This window comes from Vicugna pacos, chromosome 31 (genome assembly GCF_048564905.1).
Source record: "Vicugna pacos chromosome 31, VicPac4, whole genome shotgun sequence".
NCBI lineage: Eukaryota > Metazoa > Chordata > Mammalia > Artiodactyla > Camelidae > Vicugna > Vicugna pacos.
In genome coordinates, this window is record NC_133017.1 from 20,362,414 (window position 1) to 20,386,410 (window position 23,997).

At 52.2% G+C, this 23,997-nt stretch overlaps 1 protein-coding gene across 5 annotated transcripts in view; it reads right to left on the bottom strand.

Moving 5' to 3' along the window:
• The window catches only part of SLC25A37 (solute carrier family 25 member 37), a 34,304-nt gene extending 16,120 nt beyond the window's left edge, over positions 1-18,184 (bottom strand). The window contains exons 1-3 of one of the 5 annotated variants that reach the window (XM_072952760.1): positions 9,910-10,003; positions 7,848-7,979; positions 3,348-3,463 (exon numbers count right to left, since the gene is read on the bottom strand). Coding sequence is in view for 2 of the 5 variants with exons in the window: in XM_015238296.3 (XP_015093782.1) it covers positions 17,810-18,019 (210 nt within the window). In the remaining 3 variants the exon portion in view is untranslated. Of the gene's footprint in view, positions 1-3,347; positions 3,464-7,847; positions 7,980-9,909; positions 10,004-17,809 lie in introns of those variants that run through there. The other 4 variants (XM_072952761.1, XM_015238296.3, XM_006203223.4 and 1 more) reach the window with 4 other exon arrangements.
• Positions 18,185-23,997: the final 5,813 nt, after the last annotated feature.

Consider the following 23,997-nt stretch of genomic DNA (forward strand, 5'->3'; position numbering starts at 1 on the left):
ATGGATGAATGAATAAACAAAATGTGGTATAATCCATACAATGGAATATAATTCAGTCTCAAAAAGGAAAGAAATTTTGACCCATGCTAAAACATGGATGAACCTTGAAGACATTATGCTCAGTGAAATAACCCAGCCACAAAAAGACAAATGCTACATGCTTCCACTTAACATGAACTATCTCGTAGAAACAGAAAGTATCTCATAGAAACAGAAAGTAGAATGCCAGGGGCTAGGGGGAATGGGGAGTTATTGCTTGATGGGTACAAAGTTTCCATTTGAGAAGATGAGAAACATTCTGGAGATGGATAGTGGTGGTGGATGTATAAATGTACAACAAAGTGAATGTACGTCACACTACTGAACTGTGCACTGAAAAAAGGTTAAGGTGGCAAGTTTTATGTTATGTGTATTTTAACCACAATTTAAAAAAAAAAACCTAAATCCAATCAACAGCTAATTCCACATGCATTTCTGAAATCATAGTCTAAAATCCAGTCATAATCAAACATAAATACAAAAGAAGCAGGCTCATAGACATAGAACACAAACTTGTGGTTGCCAAGGGGGGAGGGTGGGAAGGGACAGACTAGGAGTTTGAAATTTGTAGATACTGACAGGCATATGCAGAATAGATAAACAAGATTATACTGTATAGCACAGGGAAATGTATACAAGATCTGGTGGTAGCTCACAGCGATAAAGAATGCGACAACGAATACATGCATGTTCATGTATAACTGAAAAATTGTGCTCTGCACTGGAAATTGACACAATATTGTAAAATGACTATAACTCAATTTTAAAAAAAAGTTAAAATAAATAAACAAACAAATAAATAAATAAAAATTTAAAATAAAATAAAACCCAGTCATAATCAAATGATTCCCTGAGGTTTCCTTGAGCACCCGGGAGAGCAGGTTTTGCTTTGTAGTTTGTTTGTTTGTTTGGATGAAGGCACCCAGGGGTCTCAAGGGCACAGCATAATCGCCTGGACCCAGCAACCTTTCTGGCTCCAGAGCTTGCCTTGGAAGGAAACACCTGGAAGGCCAGCCGAGGGGCCCTTGGACGGAAGGCAGAAAGGCTTAAGATGCAGAGTTGGGATGGCATCCTTTCCACGTGCCGGTCCCTGGCGGGGCTTCCCTGTCCAGTGCGCCTCACTCAGCCTGTGCCAGCCCCTAAGATATGACCCCGGGAATCAGTACTGCACTCGTTCAGGTGTGGCGGTAGCTGCCGAAACCCAGCCAAACATTTGTACTTGTGAGACTGGGTGATGGTGCCAGTGGTTCCGAGGCCCTGCCTCCCCTCAGAGCCAGGGAGTGGAGGGGGCCCCCAGGTGCTGTGGGTGACAGCTCTCTTGGAATCCACCCTGGACAGGCTCAGGGAGCCAGGCACCTCGCAAACCCCGTGCACGGTTCCCAAGTCAAGTGTGGTCCTGCCAGCTTCTGCAAGCCCGGCTTCCACACCCTCCACAGAGGCCACACCTTCCCGAGCGTGCCCCACTAACAGCCTATTATCCACGGGAAGAAGAGCCTTTTCAAAGCTGTCCTGTCGCCAGCTTTCTCTTGCTCATTCCTCTGCTAATAATTACATCAGGTAACGTGTCTGCGTGCATCTGTCTCTCATTAAAGTCTGAGAGAAACGCCAAGGAAGGGGCAGCCTGGTCCACTGCGAGCCCAGTGGCCCAGCACTGTGCCTTCACAGGACAGACACTCGATAAGCGATCACCAGGGAGTCAGAGGCACACTACACTGCACCCACAAGCAGACACAAAGCAGACACTTTAAGTCCCGGGTGCACTCTCCTCCCCAAACGGCTGTCTGCAGGCTGAGCATGTGTCCTCAGTGAGATGCGTCTCACATCTTCTGGGGTCTAACACACAGCGTAAGGGCCCAGGACATAACCCCCAGGGGAGCTGGGCTCCAGAGTTCCGGGAACACTAGCGGTCAACGTAGGTGTTAAAGTAGGTGTCCCAGGTAAATTTCCCAGACGTTAGCAAAGCCAGCTTTCCCACAGACGCGGCTGTCAAATCATCTCCATAAGGTTGGGTGGTTTCCGTGTAGGCGGGGCCAGGTCACAGCTGGAGGGGGTCTTCTACTGTCTTCACGCGCCCTTGACACCAGATAATCACAGACAAATGACAAAAGACCAGAAACGCCGGGCTTGATGTTCTAAGAGTATCGGGGAAAGACACCACAGGAAACATCCTGAAGACTCCAGAATCCACGTGCACGGACAGCTTTTGACACGTACGCGTTATTTCCTAAGTTTGGGGAGAGCTATCTTTAAGTTTCACCGGGTGCCGAAGGGAATGGCAGGAACCTTCCATCGTGGGTGAGACTTCATGCCGACTAAACCCTCATCCCAGAAACAAAGAGCTCAGGTGTATGATTTACACGGAAGCCGGCTGAACGAGAAGGGTTTCCAGAAGGGAGAGGAGACTAGTGCTGGTGATGAGAGTGAGTGGCCAGACCGCAGGAGTCTCATTCTACAAAAAAATTCTCCCCCACTACATAAACAGGGCACTGCTGGGAATGGACGAAGCCAGGAGGGTCCCTGCCTTCAAGGAGTTCATGGTCTAGGAGGGGAGGGGAGGAATAAACCAAAAGTCATACAAATAAAAAAATTACCAACTCTAAATGTCCTGAAGCAGAGGGGAGGGTATAGCTCAAGTGGTGGAGCACATGCCTAGCATGCCTGAGGTCCCAGGTTCAGTCCCCAGCACCTCCACTGAAAAATCAAATAAATAAATAAACCTAATTATCTCCTCCCTGCAAAAAATTTAAAAAATTATAAATATCCTGAAGCAAAGGAGAAAGGGAAGATGCTCTGACAGCCAAGGCAGGGGACCTCATTTAGATTTGGGGTGGGGAGGGGTCCTGGAAGTGACTCTGCGGCAGAGACCAGAAGCCCAGGGGAGTCAGGCTGGGGATGCACAGGAGACGGGCCACCTGGGGGCCCAGGTAGTGGCAGGTGGGATGTGAACAGAGGCCTGAGGAACGTGGTGTGACTGTAGCCTGCTCAGTACCAGGAGCACAGCACAGAGCCCGTGCTGACCCCAGGAGACGGTGGCAGAGGCTGATCATTTTACCCTCCACGCGATGTTTCGTTCCATTCGGTCCTGATCTCCTGCCTTGGATTGGTGAATGGAGAAGACAGAAGGGGAGGAAGACATGGGGTGAAGGAAACAGGAGAAGCTTTCTCACAGCCAAATCTGAAAGGGATGGGGTTCCCGTCACCAGGAGGGGAGCAGCTGCAAGAAACCTCCCAAGGTGAGGAGCGCCACCCCCTCAACCCAGCCGCTCCCACCAACACTCCCCCAAAATGCCCGGGACGTCTGGGCTCACCCCATCTCTGCTGCTGGCAACACTGGGTGACCGTGGCCATGCCAGCTGACCCCTCGATGACTCAGCTTCCTGGTAGTGAGCTCGTAAAAGGTCCTCGGCAGGAAGGAGTCAGACAGCTATAAACAGAGCATTCCAGAAGCATCAGCTACATGGCTCTCCTTGAGTCCAGGCTGGGGCTGTGGCCATTCAGCATTTCTAAATGGTCTGGAAGAGTGGTCTACAGTATGTGTTGGAGTTGGAGGTTTCCAGTAAATTAAAGAAACTATAATTTCTCAGCAGGTCCTCTGGGATACAGGGGCCCCAAATGGTATTTGGGCATCTAGCTCCTCTCCTCCTTAGCCCCCTGGGAGAATTTCAGGACAAGAAGGTGGGGGGTGGTCTTCTCAGCTTCCTTCTTAAAGCTGAAATGCTTGTAAGTCTATGCTTAACATTTCAAGTCAAAAGACAGGGCCCCAGGTTATCCTGCCCATGCAAACAAAGAGTGGAAATTTTAGGACTGGAGGCTTCCTAAGAGACCATATGGTTTTAGTGCCATCTTGCCATCTTACAGATGAAGAAACTGAGACTCAGACAAGTGAAGTGTTTTCCCAGGGTTACTCAGTGGGTGGGGCCTCTGGCATCTCAAGCTAATTACAACTCACCCCAAAATGCAAATGTAAAAGGTACATGTGTGTATCCAGAGAAAGAATCCATTTTTGCCTTGTTTCTCCCTGTCTCAGTCCCTGCCCTCCATGCTCAAGTTCTGGGTTGACAAAGGTTCTCCCTGTCCTTTAAACGCTGGTCGCCCAGGGAGGATCAGAAATCTAGTTCCAATTTTTAAAGCAACTTCTAGTAAAAGCCCGGCTTTGCAGCTCCCTTTCATTTCTTAGGGTCTGAAAGAGAAGTTCAGAAACTTCCCTATGACTAGATGATCAGAAAATATGAAAGACCCTTGAAAGAGACATTCAAAGAAAGGTTGAAACGAGAACTCTTACCCCAAGTCAGAGGAAACATTCCCAGCCAGCCCACCCTCAGAAGTCTCTGGAGGGAACAGCGCTAATTCCAAGGATAAATGAACTACCTAAAACGGGGCCGATTCAGACCACATCGTCACACCCTGCAGTGCCAACTCCTCTCCCTCCCTCTGAAACTTGACGTTTTTGGAGGCCAAGGAGCTAGGAGTCCCTCCAGCTTGCCAGTGTATTCCTTATGGTTATTTTACAGTTTTTACAATGAAAAGTCATTTGCGTAACTGACATCCTCAAGGCTCTAAGGGCTAACTATAAATCTTCAGTCATTTTCCAAGTAAGTTCATTTAACGCTTCACGCTTCCTGGCCAGCATAAATACATATGCATTAATTCAGTCATTGTCTGAGAAGCCAAGCTTCAAGGAGAAACCATTTTTAAACACAATGGCATGAAAAGAGAACGCTCAGGTCTCTCTTTCATTCTTTAGGTTTTTAACCCCTTTACTGACCACCTCGATCCCAAAGGAGTATTTATGGCATAATGACAACCAGATCCAATCCTTGCTTCTATCCTGACCTGCTTCTATTTCTTCTGGGTAATAGCTCAGCCTTGTTTCTAAGGACACCGCTCACACACATCCTCCTTCAAAACACCTAGCAAACAGATTTAGCAACAGAGACCTTCTGTGCCGGGGGAATCAGTGGACCCAGAAAGAGAGGGCTGGCCTTGGAGAAACAGGACCCTCTTTTTAGCAACTGCAAGGCCCGGGAGCTTCTGTCTACACCTGGGCTGATATGGGCACCAGGAGGAAAATCCTTAACAGCCCAGTTTCCGGCCTTTATCAGACTCACTGGAGGTGGATGGACAAAGATCAGGAACTGAACCCTCCGCATCTGATAGGAGGGTCCACCAGAGAAAGACTGGCTCAAAGGACAGAGAGAGCGGGAAGGAGTGTCCAGCTATTCAGCTGCCTTTAGAAAGCAACACGGCAGGAGACAGGCATCTGAGTGTCGAGAACAGGTCCCTGGGGATGCTCCAGGTCCATCTCAGTCCTTTAGAAAACACATGGTCACCTGCACTGTTTGTCAGGACTCTCCTGTCACCCTACAAACTGTGACTTGGGCCAGGAAAGGTCATGCAGGCAAGCCCTCAACCTCTACCAGTCACGTGACTGTGTTTAATTTTTAGCCACTGGTCTGGCTGCTGCTCCAGCTGGCACCTGCCACTCGTGTTCCCCATCAATTATGAACCAATGATGAGCCGACATGCCTTGGACGGGACAGCTCTCCTCCCTGCCTCCCTGTTTTCGCCCTCCTCTGGTCTTCAGCTTTGCAGGGCAAGTTCCCACCCAGGGAGGAGGCTGGGCTTCCCTAGAAGCCCCCACGCAGCCCCTTGGTGGCCAAACAGGGAATGAAAATTTCAGGACAGGGGGCAAAAGAAGCAATTTCAGAATAGGGGGCAGGTCCCGCCTGAAGACTCCAGTGTAATCGCAAACCACGAAAACTTTCTCAGCTGATTCTGTGGTCAGAAGGCTTGGAGCAGAACCCCAAAATCAGAGAGTCAGGGGAGGGGACAGGTGTCCTGATGGTGGCCAGGCCATGACATTCTAGGGGAGAGAGAGTCATATAGCTCAGTTTTAATATCTACATCTCCTTCAGCCTAGATACGGATGCAAGATGTTATTTCTTTGAGGGGCCCTTTCCTGACCTCTCCTGAGGAGGTTCAGTTTCCGTGAGGACAGGCTCATGACCCTCTCCAGGAATGGTTCCTTGATGCCTCTGTCTTCCCTGACAGACAGGTCTGTGGGGAGAGACCGAGGAGGTGTCAGGCCTCTCGGCTCCCGGGCGCCCGGCACATCCCAGATGCTCCCACTGCTTAATTAGTCACTTAGTGAAGTCCAGGGGTTGAAGTTGCACTTTTGCAAATGCCTTTTAACTCCTCCTTGGTAGAGGTGTTTCTATGAATCAGGCTCATGCAAGCCATGAGCAAACAAGCCGTGGAGACAGTGACTAAGGAAAGAGACCATCTTGGATCTTCAATCAATGACACACCCTGGGTTTGCCCTTCCACCCGCATCTTCTTTCCTTTAGAAAAGCTTCCCTTCCGTTCCTCTGCTCTGAATTCTCCAATCTGATCATCAGCCCACCACTCGCTCCTTTAATCTAGGCTGGAGACAGCCCCGGGACACCCATGGGACATCCTCTATCAGAGGCAGTGGCCAGCGTGTCCCTGGCCCCAGCAAGCTTGGCCGGCACGCTTCCTGCAGGCTGCCAGCACCCACCCCCCACCCTCCACACTCACTGCCATGCCCAGGACAAAGCTAAGCACCAGCAAAACCCTCCCTGTAGGTGGCGTGAGGAAAGGAGGACCAGGGACCCCAACACAGAGGCATCTGTGTCCTACCTCCGCCCCTGTTACTACTTTTCTATGTCAGCAGTTGTGAGCAACCAAGGACAACAGAGATGGGAGGGACCACGGTGGGAAAGGGAATCAGCAGAGACACAGAGACCAGCTCCAGGACAATTAGCCACCTGCCCAGGTCCCCAGCCTCATCTGCCTGCCACTTGAAGGGGCGGGCTCACTTGAAAAATGAGAGTGAGCCTACAGAATGATCACCCCACAGAGAGGAACAGGGCCACCCCTAAAGGTGGCCTAATCACCGGCTTTAATCACAGAAGCCGTATGCAGCCCCTCTCATCACTGGTCCTACCTCATCAATTTTAAATGTGTTTCTGAGCACGCCTGGAGAACAGCCCCATTACCCAGCTCAAGAGGCGGCAGCAGACGGCCACCCTGGTCTTTATCCAACAGATGGGAGACACCGTGTGTAAGGAGAGAGGTTAAGTGCCCAGGGCCACGAAGCTACAGCCAGTCCTGTAGCAGCTGGAACCAGAGCCTGCATTTTCCATTCCAATGAGCTAACCTCACCCCTTCAACAGGATCCCAGCGTGATAATAAATACCATGACCTGGCACCTGCAGAGAGCTTTATTCTTTTTAAATGGTATCGAGGTTTGTTCACTGCAAACCTGGCTATATTTTTTTTTAACTAGATGTGATAAATAGGCCTGAAAGGGAGGCAAGACAGGCACTGTCACTCTTCCCTATTTAAGATGAGAAAACTGAAGCCCAGCGCTCTTCCCAACAGGTCATTTTTAGGCTATGATCTGGAAAGGAATCTTCAGGCCAATCCAAATTCAAATTACTGTCTTAGTCCAACTTTGACTCACTGCTGAAAAGAGAACGTATCAGAGCAGCTGCAATTTGCTCCAGAGAGAGAAGCCAGACAGAGCCCAAAATATCCTATGACAATCGCCATGTGTCATCATCCCCTTGCCCTGCATACTGGAATAGTCAACCAAGGAACTCCTACCTATACATTAGAGCCCTGTGTTCCATGCCCCGCTTTGATTTTCTGTTGATGCTCCCTCTACTCCAGTTCTTCCCCCTCAAGAATGCTGCTGGGGGCCCATCACCTCCTCTCAGAACCTAGCTCGAGGGCTCTGCCGTCATTAACATCTGAGTCTGCACCTCAGGCTTGCCTGTTCCCACCTGATTCCTTTCCTTGACTCTCCCCCTTCAGCTCTGGCAGAGCAGAAAGAGGCCTGAGTTCCAGGGCGATTATTGTTCTGAAGCTCAATTTTCTCATCGATGAAATCAGAATCTGTGCACGCCTTTTTCCACCTTCAAAGGAGAGCAAAGAGGATCAAATGACAGAAAACAGGCCCAAGCAATACAAAAATACTGTGATATACAATTACAACAGCAACACGCAAGCATAACCAGGTATTCAAGAAATAACATTTTCCAAAATGACAATAGGAACTAATATGAAGTGAGTGCTCACCACGCACCCGACACGATTCGTGACACTCTGGATGGATCATGATTCTCATAGCAGCGCCCTGAGGTGTCTACTGTGTAATCCCCATTTCACAGATAAGAAAAATAAGGCACAGAGAGGTTTCAGTGCCAGTGCAGGGAGTCTGGCCCCAAGCCTGCACTGTTAACCTGACCAGCTCTACTCAGTCACTGAGCACACTGCCTCTGATAGGATCTTTCGTTAGTTGGGTGTGTCAAAGTTTTACAAAAGCTGCCTGCAAATGGGATCCCACGCGAGCTTCTCAACAGCCCTGTCAAGTAGGTAAGTAGATGATGTTCGTCTAGGGGCCCAATAACAGTCTGCTTGACAAGGAAACACCAGCCCAGAGAAATAACCCGTCCAAGGGTTCAAAGCTGATCAGTGGCAGGACTGGGACTTAAGTTCATGGGGCCTGCCCCCTGCCCTGTTCAGTGCCCTTTCTAGGGCCTCAACACCGGCACAAGCTACACACACACACACACACACACACACCCGCCCGGCCCCTGCCCACGGCAGCATCTCAAATGGAGCCTTTATGGCCATGCCAGAGAACAAAGGCTGTCCTCATCCTCTGGGGGCTTTCTTGCCACCAGACCTCAGGTGGGATGTGAGCAATGGAGCCAGAGGCTGGTGACCCCACAAGACGCCCTCTCAGTGACACGAAGCTGCCGTCCCTCAACCTAGCCCACAGTGGCCAGACGTTTCCTAAACCTGTTATGCAACTCTTGCTTCAGCGAAGCTGCTGCTGGGATTTCTATTTCAACATGTTTTGTTTTCTCTTCAGAGAGAAAACACGAATGTGAACCCTTAACACCTCTCAGTGACCAGACAACGGCCCTTCCCGCCGGCTGGGATTACTGGTAGGGTGGGGGAGGCTCTGAAAGGCACCTTCTGTGAGCCAATTGCAGCTTCCAGAATGACTAACAACCGCAGGGGTGAGGAAGAGGATGGGGGGTGGGGGAGGGCAGTACAACTGAGGGCCACTGTCTCCAACAGGGGAAGGAGCCAATTCAAGAGTGTCCGGCACAGACGCCCCAATGACACTCCCCAGCTGGCTCCAGACCTTCACGATGGCAGCCTGAGCGGTCCAGAGTCCACACACCCCAGCCCATTATAAAGTAAATACCAAGTGGGCCTATTCCTCTCTTCAAAGGGAGCCGTCCTGTCACCTAAGCTCAGGATCTAATTATAAGGAACAGGCTCTAGACACAGAGGCCAGGGCTTATTTCTGTCGCCCGGTGCAGGGAGTGTGGTCAGGAAGTGAGGAATGAATGAAGTGGGCTGCCAGATGAATTAACAGCCTCCTCGGGGTACACCGGGCCTTGCGAGTTCTACTGCGAAAAAAAGGGACAAACAAAAGGGCTGAGAAAATCCCTTTGTGGCCAAGAGACATTAGGGATTCCAAACAACACTAAACAAAACAAACTAAAAACTAGCGTTTGACTAATAGCAGGTTTTAGAGCCCTTTTTTCCCCTCAATGTCTCTTTAAAACAACTGTGCCTTCATCCATTCAGCAAGAGTCAGAGAGGGTAAGAGGGGGAGAGGGTCTGGGTCTCTGCCCACCACTCAAGGTAGTCCAGGCTTTATTCTGAAGGCAACGGGGATGGCTAGGGGCGGGTCAGGTAGGGGGAGACACCACCAGGTGTGAACTGACACCATGGGGCTGCCCCTCAGCCCCCTCTGCCCCCTTGTAAGCTCTGCTCCACCGCGGAGAACCGGATGGATTTTCCACTCCGATCAGCTAAGCTTACCCCTTTAACACAATCCCGGTTTGATAATACCACGGCCAGGCATCAGCAGAGAGCTTTACACTTAAGCTGCGTTCACTGCAAACCTGGCTGCATTGTCTTCCAAGAGGCGGTAAGTAGATCTGAAAGGCGAGCAGGATGAGTACTGTTACTCTTCCCCATTTAAGGAGAGAAAACTGCAGTCAGCCAGGAAGCCGGGGGGCCGAGGTGGGAGTGGGCAGCTATGAAGGATTTGTGGTCATTCATTCCACAAACACTTAACTGAGCACCTACTGTGTGCTGGGTACGGTTCCTGGCAATGGGAACACACCAGAGAATAAAGAGAGTGAAAATCTCTCCCGCCTGCTGGGAGCTGACATTCCAAGGAGGGGAGACAGACCATGCACAACGGAGATCATGCTACAAATATGAAGAAAGTAATAAGCAACATAAACAACATGTGTCAGCTAACAGTCTTGTGCTCCATAAGGTAACACGTGCTCTGGAGAAAAAGCAGGCCGGGCAACAGCGAAGTGTGGACGAGCGGAGGGGAGGGGTGGGGAGGGTTTATTCCACTGTGACTAGTGATCAGGGAAGGTGTCAATGTAAAGCAGAAGGAGCTGAGTCCCCTGAACCTAGGTATTAACAGTGGGAGGAGAGCAGGACCAATTTAACAGACATTACAGATGCAGGAGCGGACAGGTTTTGGTAGCGGATGGGGTGGGGTGAGGGAGAGAGGGGCAGAGGCAGGAGAAACACTGTAGACAATCACCAGATTTCTGAGGGGGGCGCCCGGCCAAAGGGCAGGCCAGAGGGGAGGGCAGGATGTCCACACTGGACACCGAGGCAGCCAAGTGGACACGTCTTCAAGGCAACTGGACACCCAGCTCCCACGGAGACTGGACTGGAGTCACAGATGTGCAGTCTACGAAGTTCTGAGGACCCAGGACGGACTGGAGTCGAAGAAAAGAGAGTGGAGGGCAGAGTTCTAAGGAAGACCAGGACGCTGCCCATCATCAGAGGGGCCAGGAAGACCACGGTGGGATTTATGAGCCAGGAGACAACTAGCATCATGGGGGGGGGGGCTCAGCAGAGCGGTGGGCACAAAAGCCAGAGGCCTGGGAAGGGACAAGGAGAGGAGGTAGACAGTGAGTGTCAACCATCCTTTCATAACATTTGTTATTTAAAGGAGAAAAAACTCTCAGGGCACGTGGGATCAAGGTGAGCCATCTGGGGATTTAAGATGGGACAAGCGTGGACATATGAATGCTTCTAAGAAGGAACCAATGGGAGGGAAGGCTAATGATACTGGAACTGGGTTACACATGAGACAGATGACCAAAATAGCCACTACTATGACCTTTATTGAGAACTTAGGCGCCAGACACTGCAGTGAGAGCTTTCCATACGTCACCTCACTTAATTCTTTTGACAACGCTGGAGGCCCTGGGATTAATACCCCCACTCTGCAGACAAGGAAACTGAGCTTCAAAAGGTCAAGTAAGGTGGCCCAGGTGTAGGGCCAGGATTCAAATCCATGTATATGGGGTGGTTCCTACACGTCACCCTTAAGAGTTTGACCAGGGTCCTGGTTCCTCTATGAACAGGAAGCCAGATGCCACACTGAGGCTGAAAAAAGTGGAGGGGTGGGGTCTGAGGAGCAGGATGGGCTGAAGCAGCTGTAGAGGAAGATGGAAAGCCAGGCTGGGGGCCCCAGAGGCCTAGCATGCAGGGTACCAGTGGAGGCTTCTCCTAAAGGGCTCCGCTGCCCAACGGACCACTGGGCTGGTGGGGACCAGGGGTGGGCAGGCCAGTGTTAGAAGCACCAAAGGCAGAGAAACCGCAGGCCCGAGAGTGGCTGCAGTGGTGGACCGTAGGGTCCAGGTGAGATAAGGAAGGTAGGGATGGGCTGAGAGAGGAGGCAGAAGACGTAGCACAGGGGGACCATGAGACAGCGGTGGCCAGGCTACATACGATTTCAGAGCAAGCAAGGTCCTGGGTTAGGACGAGACCAGCGGAGGTAAAGGCCATCCACCTGAGGGCGTCAAGAATGGAGGGGACTGGGTGTTCGACGGCTGGTGACCAACAGGGGCTGTTCTCAGGATGAGGATGGGATTGGTGGTGGAGGAACAGCCGGAGACTGAGGGGGAGTGACTGGACCCCACGTGGATGACGACAGTGGTGATGAAACAGAGAGCTCACGCCCAGAGGACACCTCCCACACAGGAGGCTCGGTTAAGCGCTCTCAGGACTTACACCCTCACAGCCACCCCAACACCAGGACCACCTTTCCTCTTTTTTACAGATGGGGAAACTGGGCAGAGAAGGGGGGAGACTGGGCAGAGAGGGGAAGAAACTTGCCCCAGGTCACACCAAATGGGAAGTGGGACCCAGGCCACGCAGACAGGCTTCAAGGCCCCTGTCCCCACCCATCCCGGCCCCGGTGGAGGCTGAGGTGAGTAGTGATCGGGAGACATGAGGGACGGATGCTGGTGGAAGTGGACGGCAGGGGCCTCAAAGAGGGAGAGGCTGGGCGAGGAACAGTAAGAGGGCACCACCCTTACCTGAGAGGCTCAGGGAAGTGGGGACCTCAGGAGAAGAGCTGGATTTCTACCAGCAGAGGAGGAGGAAGGAACACTCGGGGAAGAGGTGAGGGAGTGTGTTACAAGGAACTTCCACGAGGGATGACAGGAAAATAAGGACAGGAGGAAAGGTGGCTCAGGAGAGAGAAAGCAGGAAGAAAATTCATGACAGATAAGGAAACTAGAACTCTGAAAAGCAAAGTGTCCCACCCGACCGGTAAACCCAAGGCCAGGATCTGAATCGCTCCAAGATGGTTCTCTGAGCGGGAGAAATCGCAGCTCAGACGGAGCAGGTTTGCAGTGAAAGAGAAAGTGATTGGAGACCTGCCTCCCAGGAAAAATGGTGGCAGTGAACATTCCAGGTGGAGGCTGGGAGGGGAGGGCAGGCTTTGAGCGAAGCAGAACTCACAATCGAGATTAAAAACAAAAGGAAAAGTCTCTGAAAAGGAAAGGTTGCACACCAGGGGAGATATGAAAAGAGAAAGAAAGTTCTGGGCTCTAAGAGGGACCGCCAAAGGCTTCCGTGAACACAGCAGCCAGTTCCTCCACTGGGTCAGGGAAAGGGAACCCTCCTGAAGATGGAAGGGGTCCAGAGCCCAAGCCTGTGAAAGAAGGAAAGCGGGACTAAAGTCCTGAGATTGGTCACCACCCCAAAGAACAATGGGACAAAACCCTCATCAATGAGAGGTCCCCAGGCGGCTAAGACGTGCCCGGTGGAAACCAGGAAACATATGGGAGGCCTACTCCACAGAGCAGCAACTCTCTTCCACGGGACACACCCCACCCCGTGCACACCCCTGCACGGGTTAAATAATGTAATCGATATCCCCCATAAGATCCCAGTGCCGCTCCCTACTGAGAGCTAAGGCCACCATCCATGCCCACTGTAATCCTAGGGGCTCCCCTCCAACTCCTCTGGCCCAGCCTCCCCCTCCCCCATTCTGGGCAGAGGGGGCCAGTGGCAGGCAGGAAAGTGGTCACGTGGGGACCAACTGCTGACTCCGGGACCCGTGCGATCCCCACCCCCACTCCTCCAGCAGCGCAGACCCAGGCCCTGGACATCAGCATGTGGCCTGGGTGTTCATGAAACAGACAACAGGCCAGAAGTCCAAGAGGCCTCCTTTTCGGACCCCATGCCACTCCGCAATCCACCTTTTAGAAAAGAACCTCCCACTGAAGGAGGACAGGGAAAAAAAGGAGGGGTGGGATCTGAAGGAGACAGAAAAAACACTAATTTTGTTACAAGAGCTAGAGCAATCAGGGACTTCACGCCCTTTGGAAGCGGAATGGCATCTACTGGACTGTATGTGGTTTCAAAAGCACTGGAGTGGCTGGGAGGGGACTCTGGCAGCTGCCTTTGCCCCCCGAGGACCCCAGCAGTCGGCTGCACTGCTGGGACCAGGACAAGCAAGCTCTGAAGTGGAAGAATGCCCAGCCGCCCTGGCACCTGCCCGGCTCAAGGCCGCTGCTCCGAGCTCGGCAGGGCTGGCGACAGAAACCCCCGAAGCCAAGCAGGCCTTCCAACTGGCTCGGCACCCACCAGCTCCTCGAGAGAAGGCTGGGCCTTAACCCTCGGCCGCCGGCTGTCAGCGCCCTGCGATCAGCCTGCACCCCGGCTGGGAAGGAGGGCTTCCCCCCCGCAGAGCCACGGGCAGCGTTTCCCTGACAAGCAGAGCAAGAGAAGGGCTGTGAAAGGGTCGGCGGAAGTTCCCTCGCTTCAAATCTTTCCTGTTTCCTTCTGGCCCTGCTTTCACCACCAGCGCGGGACTCAGCCTGGTCTCCGAGTGGTGTGCCTAATCTGGTTGGAATTTCCTCCTCCACCCACCTGGCATTCTCCCCACAGTCCTAAGCACTCCCGACCAGGGGTTCTCACATCCACCCCAAGTGCTGGTCTAGGCGCCCACGCCACTGGCCACTCCGGAGCACCAGGAAGAGGCTCCCGGCAGACCTGCCGCAAAGGCCCAGTCGGAAAGGGACGAGCTGTGGTTACCCTTTGGTGAAAGGCCCACGGAGTCCCCTCGCCCCCTCCCTTGGTACCACCGCGGGGGGTCGGAACTGACAGGAGAAAATCAGAGGTCCCAGCAGCCTGGCCCTTGATAGATTAGTAAACACTCACAAGCCACCACCGTGTGGCTAAGTGAGACAGGAAGACACAGGAAGGAGCAGAAAAGTTGCCAGAAGTCTTCCAAATACCCACTTAATAATCACAGGCTGTTGACTGCTGGAGCCCCAGAGGCATTCGAGATTACTAGGTTTAGAGTTTTTCATACTTTTTTGGCCATAACCCCCAGCCAGAAGTGCATTTCACACAGCCACTCGAGGACCACCACACGCACACACACACACGCACACACACACACAAAAGCAGAATTTCATGGAACAATACTGCTCCTTACTTCACACCACAAAATACATGCTTGTATTTTGTACTCTCACCAATCTGGCTTTTTTAAAATGTTGCTCCCACTAATGGGTCACCACCCACAGTTTGAAAAACACAGGTCATTAAAGTGACATGGTGGGGGTGGAATGGGACTTCATGGGTAAGTGTATTTAATATTACAATATGAAGCATCAGCAAGGCTGGCTTTCTGCACTTATGACCAGTCTAGCAGCTCGTTAAAAGCGGGTTGAAAGTGACCAGTCCTGAGCCCCATGGTCCACACTATCTAGGAGAGAAAAATTAGAAAAAACAGGCCCATCCAACACACTCACTGACCTTCAAAAGATCAATCTTAAAAATGTGTACCTTATAAAATCAAAGTAAACTTTTTCAAGATACGATGTACATTGATTCGGCTTCAGGTGTAATAATTACTTGAAATCTCAAGGAACATAAAAGAGAACATTGAGTGTTCTGTGTCCATAGAAAGGGGGACAGGTTAAAAATGGGAAATACTGACCTGGTCCACAGCCTCTGTTTTACGAGTGACAATATGAGGGTACAGAACAGTGCCTAAGGCATGAAGCAAGTTAAGGGCAGGGCTTCAACCCCAACCCTGTGCTCTTCACTCAGTTACTCACAGTCTCTGTCATCCCAAATATTTAAGAACACAGGTTCTCCAAGTAGAGCACGCTCCCTGATATCTCGTGCTGGACAGACAACTGTGCTGCTTGGCGTAGCCTGGCAGTCTGCTACAGCCTTGCTGGGGTCATGCAGCGGGGCTCACACCTCTTAACTCTTCTCTGTGCCCTTTGTCTTGGCTGCAAAATGCAAAGGGCAATCCCAGAAAGTTATAGCAAAAAACAAGAGGTGCTTTAAAGCCAAACCTGCACGCTAAAAACCGGAAGAATCCCTAAGGGTCATTATTTGGGGACAGAATTAGAATCCCAGAACCTAGAAGACCTTACTGATTCGCTAACCCAAACCTTCACGTTACAGCCAGGCCCCAAAGAATGACTTGTCCAGGACAGCCAGACCAGCTCCTTCTGCTACACACACCATATTAACCTGTCCCCAGGTGAAAACTGCTGCAGAAGGTAATACTAAGTACACAGTGACGCCTGGATCGAAACATACCAACATCCACAGGGGAGAAGGAGGGGCGGGGAGAAAACTAAACACAGATCACACAGTTTAAACACGTGAGACCAGTGCCTCTTTGGAGTGTTGCAGGGAGCTCAAAAGGCCCGACTGACTAGTCCTAATGCTAAAGATAAGCTAAAATGATGCCCTGAGCCAAACTCACAGCAAAGAGGCCACGGGCCTCAGAAACAGAATAGCTCCCTGATGGAACATTCATCTCCGTGACTCAGTGGGTCCGGTGCCTGCTCAGATAACACCTCCCAGCTCCTAACTTTCCCACACTCTGTCCAAGGCACTTGACACAACAGCTTCAAATGTGGGGAATTTTATTACACGTGAGGGATTCTTTCCTATGCAAATGCCACCTGGTATCTGTCCAGGATTTTTCCTGGAGCTGCTTCGGAAACCTAAGAGACAAGATCTCCCCGTGGCCTCCGTAACCCTGGCAGGCAAGGACCATTCCTTTAATTCTCCACTGGGATGCCGGAGGGGCAGAAGGGGTGATGGCCCAAGACCCAGCAGCACAGTATAAGACTTGGGCCTCACCTAAGTGCACCCATGCCTTCTCCCTGGACCTGTGTCTGTCCAGCCACTGACTGCTATCTCTGAGGGCTGCCCAGGGCAGGGGAAACCCTCTGTGTTAGACATTCTGGCCTTTACACTGCTCATGTGGGGCCAGCATCAGCAACAGGATACAGACGCAAGCTGGGAAGCTCTGTGGATCCTACCTTTGAAAGCAACTGACACCTAGAGAGGCTCCCCCTCCAAATCTCCAAAAGCGCACTGGGGCTGCAGTCAGAGGATACAGATGGAGCATGAATCTGGGAAACTAACCCGTTCACCTCCCTGCGCCTCGGTTTCTTCATCTGTTAATCTGTATGAATCGGATGAGTTATGCCTACAAAAGTGCAATGTGACAATACTGCTCTTACTTCCCTGCAGCACTCTGTCCCCTAAACACTCGGTGTCCTGAACAGGCTGACAGCGAGCCGCTCAGGCAAAATCCGCCTGGCCGAAGCTGCCTCCTTACAGAAACTCATTTAAAACTACCCGGCAAGTGCCGGGCCAACTGAACGCCTATTACACAACCCGTAAGAAAGGCTGTTTAGCACACGCTCTCCCTGCCTGCCCGCCTCCCTGCAACAAAAAGGGAAGGCAAATGTCACCCGCCGCCTCTCAGCTGCTAGGCTGCCGGCTGCCGGAGGGCGCGCGGCCGGGCCGGGGCCACGTTTCTCGGCGCGAGCGCGGTGAGCGCTCCGGCAGCAAGTCCCTCGGGGACAGAACACGTGTGAGCAGCCTCGGCCACCCCGCACCGACCGGCGGCTGTCTCTCGCCGCGGCTGGGACACCGGGCTCGCCAGCAGGAACCGCGATGACCCGGGACCGCAAACCCTCCGATCGCGTGGCCAGACGCGGTCAGACTGTGCAAAGCCACACCGGCCGCCTCCCTCGGGAACCTTGCCGCCGCCACCGAGGCCAGCGGCGCTCGCCGCTTCTCCTGACCTGCCGCAGCGCCGCCAGGAACCCCGGCCGGGAACGCGGCGGGAGCGGCGGAGCGGGGCACCGGCTGGGGCACCCTCGTGGGCTCGGGGGCCGCCCCCAGGGCCCGGGCGCGCAGCGGAAGGAGCTGCGCAGCGCGCTCCCCGGCTTCCCGGCTGCGTGTGCGCCAGCGCCCCGGGAGATCCGGGACGCCGCGGCCCCGGGGAGAGCGCGGTTTCGGGGAGCTGCCCCGCGGCTGCTCCTGCGCGGGATGCAAACGCACACGCGCGGGGTCTCCTCTCGGTTCGCTCTGTCCCCAAAGTCCCCTAGCGCCTCACCTTCACTGAGTCTACCGGGTACATGACCGAGTGCTCCAGGATCCCGGCCATCGCTCCGGCTGTCATGTGGGTGGATAAGGAGGCGCTGGTCGGCAGGTTCTCGTAGTCCTCCGACCCGGCGTCCTTGCAGCCGCCGCCGCCATCTCGGCTGTCCCCATCCATCCTGCGCCCCCCAGCCTGGCTCCCTACGCCGCCGCAGCGTAGCTCCATCCGCCGGCTCCGCGGGGCGCGGGAGGCTGCAGGAGGCGGGCGGGGAGGGGGAGGGGGCGAAAAACTTCACTTCTTTAAAGTGGGAACCACCTCCCCGGTGCTGCGGCGCCTGACGCCATGGCGGGCCGGGGTGGAGCGGAGGGGCCCTAGACACCAATCACTGGAAAAGAAGAGGCCGGCCGCGGCCGCGCCATTGGTGTACAGGACAGTGGGGACCCGCCTCCCAGTGTGATGTCACTGTCCAGTGCAAATTTCCAAGCAACCGGACGGGGGCGAGAGGAGACGTTGGGGTGTCCCGGGAAGTTGTCTTACCTCCTGGTGGGGTGGTGGTGTCTCACTGTGGGCAGGCCGGGGGAGGAGAGGGCAGTCACTGGAGAGGGTCAGCCGAGCCGCAGATGGGAAATGCTCAAGGCTGGAGGGAGATCAGAAACAGCGGACAGTCTTCCCCCAGAGCCCGGGGTTTTGCAAACAGTACTGCTCAGCAAGCTTGGGCATTCCTCTGGCCTGGAGCGGGAAAGTTACTAAGAGTGTCATTGACGGAGCAGTTATGGTGGCTGGAGGAGGAGGAGGAGGCCACGTGGGGATGGAGTGGAGTTCTAAAATCGAGGACCCACTGCGCGATATGAGTGGCGCACCTTCTTTTGTGCAACAGAAGGGCGTGTACTATGGAGGGGACAAAGTCAAAACTCACGGTCCTGCGCCAGGCTGCTTTGTTGGGTTGAACAGCCATTTATTCGAATTTTTTTCTTTCACTGAAAACATATAGAGAGCAAAACTTGTTCCTCCTCTTATTCTCACAAAGGGGCTAAATCCACCACCCTGCCCTGGACTGAAGACAGTAAGTAATCACCAGGATGGAGCCCTTCTGAGCAGGCAGCTTCAGGACGTTTTCCTGGGGCTGGAAGGGCTTGAGAAGCCTGGTCTGACCATAGGATGCAAAGCGGCCAAGAGAGTTGAGTCTTTCAGTATTGCATCTGCCTGTCTTTGAACACTCTGGTCTCCTAGTTCTTAAACTCATCCTAAGCTGTCTTCTTAAATAAAATGTAACCCAGGCTGCTTTATTTTAACCTAAATAATAATTGTCTTGCTCTGAGGGAAGGAGGAGGGATCAAAAAGTAGGGGAGTCACCTGTCTGTTTATCTAAGGCTCCCTGAAAGGGTGCCATCTGCACCCACATGTGCATGTTCTGGGGCTTTAGACTTGGCTCTAGCTGATCAGCTTTCACTGCACCAGACTCCTTATCCAGAGAAGGCTTCTGGTCAGGAAAGCTATGCCTTGAGATATGGAAGGGTGGGGAAGACCCTGAAGGTGCTGCACCCACTCTTTGGCCTCACCCTGGTTCCAAGACTCAGGTCATAGCAACCTAGGCAGCTCCCAGGGACTTGAGATGCAGTGATGTGAGCCCTGTAATAGAGGCGTCAAGGCCGAGGGCACCATTTCCCCATCTGTGGTAGCTGCCTGTGGTTACTCCCCAGATGAGTGCTAGGGATGTGCTGGGTAGAAACAAGCTCTGTATGTAGTGGTTGCTGGAGAAAAATGTCCCTGCTTTTGCCACAGGTGATTTTCAAGAAACGTTGATCAAAACTTGTGGATACTTATGCAAAAATGGAAACCCTTCAGTGTTAACCCATTATCCCACTTCTGGGCATGTGACACAAGAGTCTGGATATGCGTGACGCTCTTCAAAGCATTATTCATAGTAATAAATAATCAGAAACAACCAAAATGTTCAACTAGGGTGGAATGACCAAACTATGATGCCTGTATTAGTGGAATATTGTGGGGCCATTAAAATTGTGATTATATTATGCAACAACATGGGAAATGATTATGACACCAAGTTAATTGAAAAAACCAACAACTTTATGAACATGACATTCACAAAGATGTCAATATGCACATGAGAAGAGTGAAGTGGTTATTGTGAGAGTGATGTAGTACTGTTGGTATTTTTACTACATTTTTCAGGCAAATAATGCTTCTATTATTTCTGTAACTTAAAAAATGAAAAGAATGAAAGTGCATCATTCTCTTGGGGGTATAATCTCCCAATGGATGAGAAACTGACCTCTGCAGTGGTGATACTGGTGTAGAGAAGTCAGCCTTTGGATGGTTAAGAGGACTCTTGGCAATTGTCAACATGCTCATCATCTTCAGAGACAGAAATTTTGTGGGGGTCTTTTAATTTCATTAAATAAATGATTGTTTAAATTTTTTATTGAGATATAGTCAGTTTACAATGTAGTGTCAATTTCTGGTGTACAGCACAATTCTTCAGTCATACATGAATATACATATATTCATGTTCATATCCTATCATTAAATAAATGTTAAGCCAGAGCCATTTAGAAAATCTATGGAATATTTATTATAAATATTCAATATTTTTCTCACCATACATGGTAGATACGGTGGTTTGGCCCTCAGCATCCATCTTAAGCCTCTCCTTACACTGTACTGGCCAGAACATTTTAAACCACATTTCCCAGACTCCTTTGCAGCTGGGAGCCTAGATGCGATTTAAATTCTGCCACTTAGATGAACAAGGGAGATCTAGGAGATGGAAGGCAGAGAGAGACCACCTTCCTGCTGCTGTGATGTTGTCTCCTGCCTTAGCAAAGTCGTAGACTCTTGGTTAGGGGCAGTTGAGGTGGGCAGTCACTTCCTCATTGCAACAGCACTGTAGTGTCTGGACACCTCGTTCATGAATGTTGAGAGGCAGCTGTGGCAGTGCGGGTGACAGCCTCCTGAGCCCTGCACCATAGCTTCAATAGGTGGCCTTCCTCACCTTTGAGAGCATGGTGAAGGTTCCCTTGGGAAGCCAGGTTGTGGGTGTGGGTCTCAGAGTCATCTCTGGGGATCCAACCTGGGTTTCAGCTCCTCCCTCCCATCCAACAATATTGTATATAGTAGCAAATGGGCATCAAAATGAAGGAGGCATTCCTGGTATCAGAATACAGCAGCCCGCCCTGGTCCTCGACCTCGGTGGAAGTCCTCCTTGGAAGGGGGTGCCATAACCCAGGGCTTTGGCCACACGGCCAACAAGGAGAGAGCAGCAGAGGGACCCAGTGATCCTGCCCCGTGGGTTGGAACAGGAAACTCAGAATGAGTTGCTGGTTCTACCCAAGTCTTACGTAAAGTTCCTGAACATTGAAGTTCTGAAGATGTCGTCATGCTGTCTTAGCCCAACTGGGAGTCAAGTTCCACTTAGAAACAGGAAGCCACAGAGGGCGTAGTGTCCAGAGCACTTGACCTGGAGTCACGGACCTATCCAAGCCCTGGTTCCACCATCTACCAGCTATGTGGCTCTGGCCCTTTGGGTTGGCGGGCTTCCTTACCTGTTGACCATGGGAGTTGACACAACACATGGGCAATGAAATATAGGAAAGAAAATAGAATAAAAGCTCATGGTGAAGTATATATAATTTGGGGTCATTGAGAGGAAAAAGGACAGAAAGGAATTAAGGGTACAGATGTAAGAGGTCCAGGTTTTCTCCAAAATCATTCTCATTTTTTTACAATAATTACTCGAGCCCTGGCACCCACCTGCACAGCCACGTGACACACAGATGTAATAACACCCCACCCAGAATTTAGCCAGTGCTGTGCCTCCCCCCGGGGCCCCAGGTTTCCTCTACCAGAGAGGAGGCCCCTGCCATGGAGGGAGCGCAGCTGGTGTGATGTCCCCTAGAGCGTCGTGGGGATTGGTCCTGGGGTGGAGGTGTGTATTTTGTCTTTTTCACAACAGGGGCTGATCCACATTTCCAATATTTTTAAGTCAAGTGTATCTGCGGGGAGGGCTGTGAGGGCCTCGAGACAGGCCAGCTCCCTCCCTCACATACACATCTGACCCTGCAATCCCAGAATCCCTTGCTTTCCCAAGGACAGCACCTTGTTCCCTAAAAGCTCTATCTGTGATGAGTGTCCCTAGGAAACAGAAGAAGAAATGGAGGGAGAAGCTAGCCTCCCTCCAGAGTCCCCCATCAAATAAGGAAGTGGTGGGGCAGAGCCACCAGGTGCAGAGAACGCACAGCTGCCTCAGTTTACCAGGCTTCCTTTCACAAAGGATGGTGACGCGCAAGGGACAGAGCAGGCGGTTTCATCAGTGGCTCGAGAGAGGATGGTTGATCTGCTCTAAGTCCCAAGAGCTTGCTGCACTCGTGCTGCCCCTGACTACAGGCTTGAGTCCCATGTGAGTGGGCTGGGCCGCCCTGCTGTGAGACAGCCCTGGACTCCTGTTCTGTGGGTGCCTGTGTCATCCTCCCCAGCAGCTGCCCCTGCACTTCCACCGATGAGACCCAGGGATGCCAGCTGCCTCCTCCTCACAGCAAGGTCTCTACACTGTGGTCCTTCCCACTCTCACTCAAGAGCCCATCGCAGAGCCAATGTCTCAAGGCCAGAGAGGGTGGAAGAGGAGCGCTGAGGCCCGAGTGGAGGCAAAACATGGGCTGAATTGGGGGGAGGGTGAGCCACATCTGTGCATCTGCGTGGGTGACCTTGGCCCACCCGCTAGCCACCCACCAAGACTGCTTACATCGTAATCATTCCCTCTCCTCACCTTTTTCCGCAAACACACTCAGTCCTCCATCACCTGGTAAAGTCTCTCTTCCCAGCTCCACACTTAAGCTGCAGCCCCATCTCTCTCTCTCCTCCATCCTGAAGTCCCTAAAAGGATCCACGCTGGCCATCTCCCCTTTCAGGGCACTCACTCCAGAAGCCTTTGCACCGCCGTCTCTAAGCCCTGCGCTTTTCTAAAGGAGCTCTTGTAAAGGTCACCAGTGACCTCACTGCCAAGTCAGCCCGCTTCTCCCCACGCCAACCTCGCGACCCGACCTCCTCTGGAATTCCTCCCTCACTTCCGCTGTCATCCTGCCCTTCCGACAGCGCCCTCTGCCTCCCTCGTGGTCACTCCTTCCTCCCCGCAGCCAGTCTTCAGAGCTCCTTTATTCTCTTCCCTATGGCCCTCGCTTCCATTCCCACGGTCCCATTCCCCACCCTGGCTCTGCTTTAAATCCGAGCATCCCTCTGCAGTCCAGCCCTGGCACTCTTGTGCCTCCCAGACAGCTCCGACCTGGAGCCGGAGTGTCAGCTGTAGTAACAGACGGCAGGTCACAGTCCTAAGGCCACTGTCCCCAAACACCACATACGGTCAGCTTGAAACAACAACAATGTTCTTTCTCATGGTTCTGGAGGCTAGAAGTTCCAAGATCACGGCGTTGGCAGAGCTGTGCTCCCTCCAAAGGCTCTAAGAACCTTCCTTGCCTCCTGCTGGCTTCTGGCAGCTCCTGAGAATCCTACCGTTCCTTGGCTTCAGCTGCATCACTCCGGTCTCTGCCTCCGTTGTCACATCCCTCTGTGTCTCCATGTCCAGATTTCCCCTTCTTATAAGGATGCTGGTCATGTTGGATGAGGGGCCCGCACTCCACCAGGATGACGTCATCTTAACTTGATTATATTTGCAAAAATATTTCTAAATAAGGCCATGTTCGCAGGCTCTGAGCAGACACCAAGTTCGGAGGGACACTAGTGAGCTTGGGACAGTGAGGTCGGGAGGCAGGAGCTGCAGACTAGACGGGAGGAGGCCTGGGTTCCAGGCCTGACCTGTATCCTTTGCCCCAGTCTTTTCATCTTCCAGAGGAGGAGTTGGACTCAATGGTATGCTGATCCCTCTGCAGCTCTATCTTTCGGATCTAAAACTGCATTCATAATCTCTCCTCCTAATCGGCGACTCCTTTTCATGCTTTTTTCTTCTGTATTTTACCTCTGTTTTACCAGGCAACCAGCTGGCAAGCTTAGAGTCATTTCTGATTCCTCTCTTCTCTCAAATCCTATAGCCAGGGAGGGATTCGGCTTCTGAGAGAGCAGGACTTATAGCTACAGTGACTGTGTAATTTATCATCCAAACTGGGATGCTTTTTGAGCATGGCAAGGGGCACTGTTGAGAATTATACCAGGACAGAGGGCATAAACTGAGACTG